General features: G+C 38.9%; 1 protein-coding gene across 1 annotated transcript; it reads right to left on the bottom strand.

The window, feature by feature from the left end:
- Positions 1-2,268: 2,268 nt before the first annotated feature.
- Positions 2,269-12,268, bottom strand: LOC114560459 (exonuclease DPD1, chloroplastic/mitochondrial). The gene is made up of 3 exons (XM_028585845.1): positions 11,925-12,268; positions 7,358-7,409; positions 2,269-3,439 (listed from the first exon to the last, which is right to left on the bottom strand). The coding sequence occupies exons 2-3, from the start codon at positions 7,407-7,409 to the stop codon at positions 2,901-2,903; spliced, it is 591 nt and encodes a 196-aa protein (XP_028441646.1). The 5' UTR covers positions 11,925-12,268; the 3' UTR covers positions 2,269-2,900.
- Between the last annotated feature and the right edge of the window lie 236 nt (positions 12,269-12,504).

The following is a 12,504-nucleotide window of genomic DNA, read 5'->3' as shown; positions in this document are numbered from 1 at the left end:
ATCGTGGTAGCCGAGCTGTCGCGTGACAATCTATGAGAATTATATAATTATATTATATCATTATATAACTTTAAAAATAAACAGGCCTACAATTTCAAAAATGAACATGAAATATTATGACTAGCCTACATTATAAAAAATAATAGCATATGCAATATTGTATGCAATTTTGAAAAAATAAATTGGCTAAACGTTTAGCATATTTTTTCCCCAACATTGAATATATAGTTGATTTTTTTTTTTTACATTTTATATTTTTTATTTATATATATATATATATATATATATATATATATATATATATATATATATATATATATTACTTATTTTTATTTATTTATTTTATTTTTTTATTTTTTAAATTGAATTTTTTTTTTTTTTTACTTTGGGTCTTGATAGCTTTGAAGTTCCTCAATAAATAGATACATTTAGAGCTGGCTGTACAATCCCTCAATTAATCAATATGTTCACTGTAAAATAGGTATATAGTAACATTTAAGGTCACTGATAAACATTTAAATCCATTTTAAATAATTGTAGCTTAAGATAAAACATATAGCCTAAAAATCGACTGTAAAATGGCAGAGTACCTCAGCCACATGCTACACTTTGTAGAAGAAAATACGTCATCTACAAAGTAAGAGTTTTAGTTCCTGCTGTTCTGGATGACATTTGGCTCTGTGCTGAGATAAACTACAGGCTGTTAGTGTATCCTGATTTAATTAAGTGTTTATATCTTTCTGTTGAGAGAGGAGCTCTTTTACTTTAATGACAAATCACCTACTTTGTGAAAGACATGTATTGAACCCTTTTAGTATGTACTGCAGCTGTGTTTACAAAGTATGTACTGTTGCATGCACTATGCTTGTTATAACATTGCACCTTGCAACTTTGACCATCTTGCTGCTATATCCATTGCAGGCTTTTGCCAATAAGATGTTAATAAGCTGTCATCTGTCTGCGCTCTCTCGGCGGCTTGTCGATGTGACCCAGGGGCGTCGGACTGGGGGGAAAAAGGGGACTGAGAACCCAGGGGGCATGCTGCAAAATGTGACAGCATGCAGCAGCAGGATGTCCAGGTATTTTCGGCATAGGCCTACTGCATTTGACATACTTTGTATTGGGACTAAACTACTACTACTAAATATTTTTCTGGCATACTAAATAGTATTGTAGCTATGGGTTTAGGAATGACCTAATCTTTTGATAAATGAAAGTGATGAGTGCCAGGACCCTAAAACTGAAGCATGATAATTCAGCCATTGTTAATTCTATCCATCCATCCATCCATCCATCCATTTACCTCAGAAGTCGGAACTAGGAATGATATCACACCTAGGTTCCAGTACGAGTTGGAAAAAACGAGAGTAGGGGGACTCTAGCCAGGCCAGCCATTGTAAGCAATACCAGTTGATAACAACTCATTTAGTTGTATTTTGCACGTACAAACACCATGTCTACAGATAGAAGATAGATCTTACTGTGTGTACGGCTGACTTAAGACACAAATAAGAAAGAAGTGCTAATTAACAGTATATTCATACAGCTTTGACTACTGTTGATGCAGCCATGTTGGATTGTGATGTCGGGGTTGGTGAAGTCCTCCTGACTTTCTGCTAGGACAATCCAGCTTCAGGGGGTGTTCGAGTTTTTGGCTTTTTCCCTTTCCTTTAATGTGTTATATATATCTTTATTTGTGCATGTTATAGGTTTACAAAGTGAAAAAGCCCAAAGTCCACCCCAAAGGGACTTACCATCTCCAACAGAAAACAGCTCTATTTGTCTTTGTAACACACGTTATAATGCTCGCCTAGCTGCAAGCGTGGCACACCCTTATACTCTGCTTCTGACTGGCTAGTAGTCCTTACCTAGGTACTGTGCATGTGCGACTCCCAACAAAGATGGAATAGAAGTGAGATGCCTCACTCTGTAGCTAAAACAGAGAGCTCAACACACAGGGTGAAAGGAGGAGCTGCAGCAATGTGCAGTACAACAAAAACATGGTGTTTTTTGAAAATTAAACCATGTAAACCTATTCTGATATAACCTCTAAATACAATACAAGAGTGTCCTTGTGAAACCGGACATCACAGTCCAACACAGTATTGGTACTGACATTGTTGGCAAAGTCCCCCTACCCCATGAAATATGTTTTTACAGTCAACCTGGTGTGACCTAATTCCCAGGTCTGACCTCAAACTGGTGTGAAATGGAAGGAAGCATATCTACCTTTACGTGACCAAAAGTACGTACATAGCCCTGTCCACATACTCTTGTGTACTTTTAATGGCTGCTCCATACATCTGCATAAATATGACTGGCTGTTACTAGTCCGCTGGTAGCCAAATAGCTGATGAATGAGCCAGTGATTGTAATACACAAATGAGGCAGATGCTGCTAATCACCCAAACAAAGTGTAGGATATGCTCCATTAAAAAGGTACCCTGTAGGATGTGGCAATGGACACACATTCTTGTTGGTGGCTGTAACATGCAAGGAAACGCAAAACATTTGCCAGCAAAGTCAGTGAAGAAACAGACTACAAGCTAGTGAGTGTGGATGTTAAAAATACTGAATTTAAAATATATATAAAATAATCATCTTTGTTTCATTAGGCCTCAAGGATACACACAATGTGTTTGAGTGAGAAACCGTATATGTATGTCACATACAGTAACAGGGCAACTTTAACGGTGCATCGTATATTGAAAAGGATCATAAATGTTTCAAGATACTCAATGTGTTGGAACTGGAAAAGACATTCAAACTACTTTCAAACATCATTTCAAACGTCATTTTCTTCTTAAAGTTCACAATATCAGTCTGTCCAACCAACCAACCAACTGGAATTACATGGTTTAGTTGTTGTGGCCTGATTGTTGTTGTTTTCTGTAGCTTTTTTAAAATTCTTCAGTGGGGAAGGTAACGTCCGCAACGTCCCAGCTGTCGGGTTCCCAAAAGTTGAACAGCTTCTGCAGCATCTTGGCGTCCTCCAATGCATTATGGGCATCGTAGTATTCTTCCAGGAAGTAGTCGACCAGAGAACCCTGAGAATACTTGATGCCCAGACGAGGATACAAGTTCCTGCTTAGCATTAAGGTATCCACAAACCCAGACACCACCTGCTGGAACCTCTGCCAGAGGGAGAACCTTCGCAGCAATCTGCTGAGAATGAGTGCATCAAACCTCTTTGCATTGTGGGCCGCCAGCAGCACGGGGCCGCGGAAGTCGCTCAGGAAGTTGATGAAAGACTTGAGAGCACGAACGAGAGAGACGGTCCTAACAAGTGTTCCACAGAGATACAGCCGGCCACGATAGACGGTGAAGCCCGTCAGCTCGCTGGCGCGCGGCTCGATGGGCCGGCGGGGGAGGGTGTAGACGTTAAATTCGTTCTCTTCACAAACGGCCGACAGCTGGGTGATGTGACACGATGCAGTGTCTGAAAGTAGAAAAGGGATGGATTAAAGGAGGAACCAACCCAAATGTGGGATAAAATATTTTAAATTATAAAACCGGTTATGTCCTTGATTGGCGCTTTGCTGGCCACTTTTATTATATCTTTCATAATTCAAACAATGCTTGGCTGGAAGTTCTCATTCTTTGATTTTCTTTTACTGCTGGTAGCGCATTTGCTGCTCATGATCTGACTATAGTCCTGAAGCAACAATGTTGTTATGAATGCACAAAGGATATGTAATTTTACATGTGCGAGTTCTGTCTGATGTAGGCTATTCTATGTCATGCAGTATGTACACACCTTCTCCGCTGTTTGGGTTCATGTTTAGTTTGCCACTTTGTGCAATAAAATGGTTAATTTTATAACAGTGCTGTGCAGAGCCAATGCTGCTGGTCCTGCCGGTGCAAATACATTTTAGCCTCAATAGGTTAAAATCGACAGGTTTTTGTCTATATTGTTGTGTACAAACTTTTTAGACTGAGCTTTGTTGGTTGAGCAACATGTAGACAGTACTGCTATTGCCGTTGTAATGCAGTATAAATGTAATGCAGTATAAATGTTTTTTCAGTTTGACTTTTTGCTACTTCTACGTCTTTTTGAAAAAGGCCCACTCACTTTTGTACTGGCCCGCCCAAAATACTTTTTCTGCCTATGCCATAGGCTGTATGTATTATTATCAGCTAGAGCATGCAGTGCATGCTTGACGTCACTGTTTTTAGAACATTATCGCTCAGCAGTGTGGATGCTCACACCATTATAGTTATGGTTATAGTCATCGTTCTTGGTGTGGACGGCCCTTTAAGGCGAGGAACGAGAAGCTAATTGCCTGTATGTGTGAAAAAAGCTTTATCTGGTGCATCTGTTTTTATTGTGTGGAATATATAGCATAATTAGATAATTTTGTCATTCTTTCAATGGTAGGAGAAACCTATAAAAACCTCTCTATTTAATCAATATAGACTTCTTCAATAGTCAAAGAAACTCTGTTCGGTATTTTTCCATGTCCTTCAAAATCTCTCAAGTTAAGAGCTTTTTCATACACCCTTGGTTACAGATAATCTGTCTATTACTCCCCAACTCTGGTCTGCAATGTTTTAGTCTGATCCTTTGCCCCCCTTATCTCTGGAATTTCCTACCAGTCATAATAAAAAAAAACGTTTGACTCAAGGCCTTAACTGCAGTTATTGATTTGAAACCTATTTTACAACACTCACTGATTATTATAGAACAGAAAAAGAATACCAGATCATGTAAGAAAATGATTGATTTTTTTCAATTTAATTACAAGTGGCATGGAATTTATAATTTAATTTCTTATAATGTGTACTCTTTATTGATTTAATTACAATTTACACTAAGTTGTTATCACCCACTTCAACACAGGCCTGAAATACACACAGATTCAGGTCCTATACATGCACTAATGGAGAGGTGTCAGAGTGAGTCAGCAGCGACTGCTGAACAGGGCCCCTGAGCTGTTGCTGCCCCAATGGAGAAATTACAACATATATTTTACATTTATTTAGTTCCTTGCATAACAGCACCTTGAACTGGCATCTCTCCAGCTATCAGTCCACACTCTTGACTTGAACCAGCAACCCTCCGGTTCCCAACCCAACTCCTTACGGACTGAGCTACCGCCACCCCCATGTACAGCATGGTGCGTATTAGCTCTTCATATAGATTACAATGTTAACATCTTTGGTGGAGAGAATTTTCAGTGTACTCTCTCATGCTGGGTAAATTGAGAAGGAGGTACCCCAAATCAGTGGCCAACATAACAGCAGTAAGTCACAAGCTGTCTCAGACAAAGTGTTCAACTCTGTGTCTCAAAGATGACTGGAGAAGAAGCAGCTGCTCTGACAAGAAACCATCCTGCCTGCCGTCCTTCCTGACTATCAAGGCCATAGGAGATAGATTACACTCCATACACACACAGAGAAGACACAGAGGAGAAACATACGCAAACACCTTAGAGCGATCTGTACTACTGTAGGAACTTCAGAGTTGGGGTGGCATAAGATGAACCTATACTTTGTGGTTAACTTGTATTTAGGGATGTCTCGATTTGCTTTTTTGGCCCCCAATCCCGATCCAATTTTTTAAATCATGAATATCTGCCGATACTGAGTCCCGATCCAATACTTGTATTTGCTCAGATAATAGAGCTGCAAACCGTTTTTTTGTTTACAAAAATAACTAAGTAAACAAAGAAACTAAATATGTCTTGAGCTTAATACATTTAGTGCGGCAAATGAGTCTTTTCACCACCAAGGCAAATTCCACGAGTGTACTTATTGTGGCAATAAAACCTTTTCTGATTCAGATTTTTTTTTCTCTCAACACCAAAACAGTTTTCTTTAGGATCCCAGTAAACCCGCAACCAAAAAATAAAGTCTCAAGTTCCCCGCTGGACAGTGGAAACTAAATTTAGTGACGCCTCTTGCGCTTAATAGTCAATTTAGATTTTCTTCTTGCGTTAAACTCTGACATCGGCTCCAGGGAATAACAGCCTGTAAAATGGTTTCCTGGTGAAATTATGGAAGAAGTGTGGAGAATTGATGTACTGGTAATCAGCTTCTGTAAAACGGATGACTAAGAAAGACAGAAGGACTGGCAAGCTATGAGACACTCTGTGGACGGACAGTGGTGATTGGCTGTGCGCCATCTTGGTTTGAAAGTGCCAGCCTCCAGGCAGTGTGTCTGTGGAGCAGGGTGTGTGTGATTAAAGGTGGCGATCGCTACAAGCTCATGTAAATGATCGGAATACGGTAATCGAAAAATGCCCACATCAGCTCCGATCCAATACTTGCAATCGATTTTGGGACATCCCTACTTGTATTGCTTAATCCTAATTTTCCTCAATCAAGGTTCATTAAATGCTTTTGCATTAGTCATCAGAGTCTCATTCATGTTCTTCAGTCTCTGAGTCAATCTTCTCCTAACATTTCTTCATCAGTGTGAACAGCTGACAGTCATACTTTCTCTACAGATCAGCTGACAGTGATATATAGTGATATATATATATATATATATATATATATATATATATATATATATATATATATATATATATATATATATATATTGTGATTTGGATAGGTGGTGCTTTCTGCTGTGCAGCCATTGCATGCACATACTAATGAAACATTAAAAGAGTTTTCTGTCATGACATCCTGATAAATGCGTGATGGTAAAGCGTGAAGCCTCTGAGTCCTTTAACACACAAAATCAAAACCACAGACCCAGGAAGTCAAAATAAAATCTGTCCTGCTGTCAGCTTCTGGTTTCAGCCACACGGTTGCTTCAAAGATTCAAGAGCTTTGACAGTAAACTTCCATATAAATCTGCCATGTAGCAGAGGACGGAAGAACATCTCTGGTTAGTTTGTGGTTTGGCAGACATTGTGTCTGCATCGTGTCATCATATCCTCCTGATTACATAAAGACTCCAGCTGATGCGTGCCTGTTAACAGGTGGAGCCATCGGAAAAATATTGATTAAACTATTATGATGTTGGCTTTATGATCAGTTCAGTATGTAGGCATACTGACACACAACAAAGGAAACATTAAAGACACTACAGGTTTATCTAAAAACAAACAGTTCAGTGGTTCCCTAACCTGGGGTCCGGGGTTAAAAGTGCTGATAACTCCTCTGCATCAAAAAAGAAACTTCAGTTTCAGGGGGGAAGGTTGGGAACCACTGCGTTAGTTGACTACATGCAAATTGATGAAATGGGTTAATTGAAGATACAAATAAAGGACAGTGATTTTAGTCACGCTTTCTACACAATGACAATGGTAGCACATAAAATTATTATTTTGACATAGAATTCAGTATAGTAAGTAGCATGACTTCAAAGTATTAATAAGACAAACAGACATGAAGTTAATGTTACCTAATCCAGTGGTCTCCAGGTCAAAGAAAACGATGGTTTCGTAATCAGCCATCTGCAAGAATTGAAAGAAATTGATTTGAACATAAACTAGTGCACCCCTCAGTTATGTCTGATATGTCTGACAATGAATTCAAAATAATAATCAAAACAGTAAGCTTTCAAAACTGAATAGCTATAAAAGGAAATGTTACAGGTGAATGTCATGGATGTACTGTATGGTGAAGGTAGGGTGCGACCTTCCTGTCTGTTGCCCCCTGTGTTTTTCTCGTCTCTCAGGAAATGGCTGGCACACTGGTGTGTTTATTTCACACATCATGAGGAACGTGCAGGCTAAAAGGACTGGAGAATTGATGGTGCCTTGTGCAAGTTTAGCAGCTTCTGCATAAATACTAGAGTTGGTGTACCGGATTGTGCAAACCTTTACTTCCTTCCAGAGGAAATGTGTTGTACTTAGTGTTGTGTGGTAACTATTTTGTTTGCTCTAGTTACCACTGCTTCCCTTTTTATTAGAGTAGTTTTCAGTTAACAATTTGAAACATGGTATTTTGGTCAGGGCTATGAAGAATGGTAATCTGTTCGCAATATTTTTATGGTCTAATATACATTGATTTATGAGTGGATTATAATCCTGTAGGCCACTGCACATCGTAGTATTTGAGTGCGTGTGCAAGCGTATGCCAGAGTGAGGGTACTTGAAAGTGCTCGGTGTGTGTGCACCCACATAGTGAGTGTGTCTGTGGAAGTTTATATCAGAGCAACGGTGTCTAGAAATACTCTCCCTGATTGTATGCATATGTGGGTGTGTATGTTAGGGGGATGGAGGAGGTTGAATGGCATACATATTTATATTTAAAATCAATATTTATATTTGGATTTATGTCTGTTTTTATGATGACTGCTTTGTGTATGTTTTTTATCTGCACTTAGACCACCAGAATGTGGGTTAATACAGTTTACCTTGATTTTGTTAATAGGACTCTAGATGCTCACAGGTATACAATGCAAAAAATATACTTAATAATATGTAGGTTTATGTTTCTTTTAGACATGACTTACATTTTAGTCATGTATAAAAATATTATAATAGATGCTCAATTCAAAGCAGATAACCAGAAATGAAATAGTTGAAGACATATTACTCAAATCTCTGTTTAAACGTGGATTTGCACATAAGTAAAATGCAACAATATAGAATCAAATCAGCTAATACAGCTTAATCAGCTGAATGCATTATTTCTGAGCTACAGAATTGCTCTTTTTTATTCAAACGACAAAATATTACCAATCTAGTAGCCAAAATAAACGCTGCCTACAAAGAACAATTAACTAATAATTGTCAAGTTAAGGACAGCACTCAGGGCTTGTAAAGCAACACCGACCAGAAAATGCATTTCCTGCAGAAAATGTGTGTGAATGCTGAATAGCTAAATTGCTAAAGCTAAACTGGATTAATAGCTTAAATCTGTAAGAGTGAGTAGTGTGACTACATTACTGTTTGTTTTTAGATAAACCTGTAGTGTCTTTAATGTTTCCTTTGTTGTGTGTCAGTATGCCTACATACTGAACTGATCATAAAGCCAACATCATAATTGTTTAATCAATTTTTTTCCGATGGCTCCACCTGTTAACAGGCACGCATCAGCTGGAGTCTTTATGTAATGTAGTGAGAATAGTTGGAAAAGTGGGAATTGTTTTAATTGGTATGACTTCCATTGACAAGTTGAATAACACCACTAATGTAAAAAAGAAGTGGAATAATTAAAGGTTTTTTGAAAAGCTAATACTAAAGTGGATTGCTGGTTAAAATGTGTAAGAAGAAGGTGAAGTTGTAAGATATGTGGAAAAGTGATAATTGTTTTAATTAATATATCTTTAAAAGTTGAATAATAGCCATATTGATCTCTGATGTTTGTAATCAGCTAACGACGCCTGTGATCACCTGTGTCAGACTGCTGCCATTAAGGGATGTGTGGGCATTGCAGCGATCCAAAAAAGTGGTTTGCTGTGCCTTTGTGTGGAAATGTCAAGGATGATTAACATGGGCAGCGAATGGAGGAAGATTTGGAACTGTTGTCATTTCATTTTGATAAGTTATTTTATGCATGCAGCCACAGCTATTCAAGATTGTTCTGCTGCGAGGTGCGTGGAAAGATTCACTCGGAAGGCAGAGTTACTAATTTCCAAGCTAGGTTATTGACCAGCATAGGGCCGATGTGCTGCAAATGCCATGCAGGGCCGTTTTTTGATCCAACCTGGTCTCAGGTTTCGAATCCGTGAAACTGCCACAGATTTTGAGGTAAGGGGTCGTGTTCATTTCACGGAATTCTGTGAGACCAGGTTGTTTGATCCCAGTCCGTCACTGCCCACCAAGCAATACACACACCCATTATAAACTTCCTGAAAGGAACACTAAACTTAAACTTAATGTTCACAAAAACAAAAACTTCTGAGATAGACCCAAATAGGTGAAGTTTTTGTGAATGGTTCAAGTTTGACTGGTGTCTGTAGGTGAAAGTATGAAGTAGGAGATAGATTTTGAAGTAGAAGAGGATTGGAAGCCTTCTTTTTTTCAGACTTTAAAGGGACGTTATTTATGGTATGGACCACCGGAGGAAAATAGGGGGGGCTCATGTCTTTTTATTCTTTATTGAGGGGAGGGTCATCCAACATTTTTCAGTCCGGGGGATCACCCAACTTTTTTATTGATGAAACAGAAAAATTTCAAAGTGGCTTGTTTGGTGCATATTTTTCTGTCTTGGCCCCCGCTACCAGATGGGTCTGACCCATGAGTTTGCTGTGGGACAGGGGGAGCTGCCCCCCTGGTGGCTGAAATGGATATAATTGCATTGTTTAAAAAATTTGTGGAATATAATTACGTCTGGCAAGATCAGATATTTTATAAATATCTTAAATAACACAAAACAATTAAATGGTGGTAGGTAATACATCTGATTTCATACACTGGCTAACGATGCGAGCAGCAGAACGTAAAAAACGAAAATGACTGTTGCACTATCTGGACATCTTACCGTGCCAAGGTTGCAATAAAGGTTTCCTAAATGCCACATTTGATGTCAGCTTACTAATTGATTGCGGGTTTTTATACGTTTATTCCACTTTGTTTAAACGGGGAAGTGGAGGAAGCCTAGTGACGAGTCCATAGCAACCAGTTTGTGTGTTGAATGTTACCCAGAGTGCTTTGGTGAATAGTCTCAATGTTTTATTGTTTTATTTCATGTGAATACTAGTTTATAGTATTTGAAGTAATGCAGTAATCCAGGAAGTGTGCATTTAGTTTCCATGCTTATTGTGTTTCCACAACAACGTTAGTGAGTAAATCTACTGAAATAACCACCACACCATAACAGAGGAGTGGGATGCGTCAGATGAGATTGCAGAGGTTTGGTTACGTATGTCATGGCTGTTAAAAAACCATAATAATCTGTATTTGCCAAGCTCAAACCAGGACAGAAGGTATTAATAAGTTATTGGGGGAAGGTCATGCCTTCTTTCCAAATTGTATTGGAAGGTCATAGAAATTTTTTTACTGGCAAGGGGAGGGTCATGTCTTTTTTTGGCTAAAGGTCCCAGAACTCCTCCAGTGATCCCTTAAATAAATAACGAACAGTCCCTAATTGGAGAAGGAAAATGTGTTTAAAGCTTAATATTTTAAAAAGGTATAAATAGCAGAACAAATGTTGAAGAAGTCACATCATGTGTGCTTAAAGAGCTGAACATTTTGATATTTGAATGTTTACAGAAGTTAGAGGTGACCAAAGAAAGTGGAAGAATGAAGAATCGGATAACAATACTGTGAACGCAGGATTACACCCTGGTTGAACGATTAAACGTACAGTAACGTTACTCTCCGCCATTATACAACAATGAGAAGCAATGCCAAACGAGATTACAGTGCAAACCACAAAAAAAAAAAAAAGGTATTATGTAAAACTAACAATAAATATCGGCATTACTTAATGGCAGTTGATTGCAAACACTGCAAAATAAAGTTGAGATAGGCCCTGCAACACCAAAATACTACAATATCTTTCTGCAACCGCAATCTCGTCCGAAGCTTTTACGAACTGAATTTCGAGTGTAGGCTACCGTTCCTGTTGATGCTTCTCTGAAAGCCAATTTGACCTGAGACCATCCTTCGTCACAGCTAGGAAATTAAGGGGCTTTCCATAGCAAGGAAGCTTTATGAAACAGAAAACATACAGAAAACTGTATGAATTGTGGACGGATTTCATCATGTTTTACAGGAATGAACATTGACGCTTAATGATGAACAATTTTATTAAAAAAGGCTGTATAGTCAATCGTGTGTTGCCTGAGCAAGCGCTGGCGCTGTGTAGCCTATCATTTGAGCCAAACTACAATAAGGGATAGCCTACTCTACATTTCTTTTTAACTTTTTTATAGGCTACTTTAAACCCGCGGTGTCTTCTTTCCCTCATCCCCTGTACATAAACGGGAATGTAACATAAAAGTAAGTCACGCTATTTTTAACTAGCTGACAAAGTGAGAATTGTAAAGAAACAGAAAAAAAAAAGTCTTAACTCACCTTTGACAGTTTGATGTTGTTTTCACTGAGTTCTGGGAAGGATTTAAAATGAAGTTAGCTGTAATAACTCGGTTGTCTACATGCACCGACTCTTCAGTCCGACAAAAACGGAGCCAAAGGTTTTTTACGCGAACGGAGGCGCGCCGCGTTCGCGTTCGTCTGATGAGGCGGCAGCAGCAGTAGCAGGAGGGGGCGGTGACAAAACGTTTCTAGCAGTCTTCAGTCGCTCTCACAGTTGTTTGTTTGCTTTCCTCACTAACCTTTTCTAGCCTCGTCAGACCGTCCTGATCTCGCGAGCTCCAGTTTTCCACCCATCTGGCGGAGTCAAACCCTATATACTGTCTATAGGTTAAAGCATAGACAGTATATAATGGACCAATAGACCCCGTTGCTCTGGACGGAGACCAGTGAAGGCTATTAGAAGCACTTTTCCGGTGATCTCTTGCTTTACTGCGCAGTCTCCAACTGACAGAGACAACGTAAATGTGACGTGAGCAACGTGTCTGAAAGTTGTAAGTCTTCTGGTAGCTGTGACAAGAGAAATCTCAATCATTTCCAATCTTACAGAGACGGAGAGCGT

The sequence above is a fragment of the Perca flavescens genome, chromosome 8 (assembly GCF_004354835.1).
Source record: "Perca flavescens isolate YP-PL-M2 chromosome 8, PFLA_1.0, whole genome shotgun sequence".
Taxonomy (NCBI): domain Eukaryota; kingdom Metazoa; phylum Chordata; class Actinopteri; order Perciformes; family Percidae; genus Perca; species Perca flavescens.
This window is presented reverse-complemented; position numbering and strand designations above follow the sequence as displayed.

Bases quoted from the DNA above. Each gene is read 5' to 3' on its own strand.
- LOC114560459 (XM_028585845.1), bottom strand. From the start codon at position 7,409: ATGGCTGATTACGAAACCATCGTTTTCTTTGACCTGGAGACCACTGGA. The intron at 3,440-7,357 runs GTAACATTAACT...TTCTACTTTCAG, and splicing joins CCTGGAGACCACTGGATTAG to ACACTGCATCGTGTCACATC.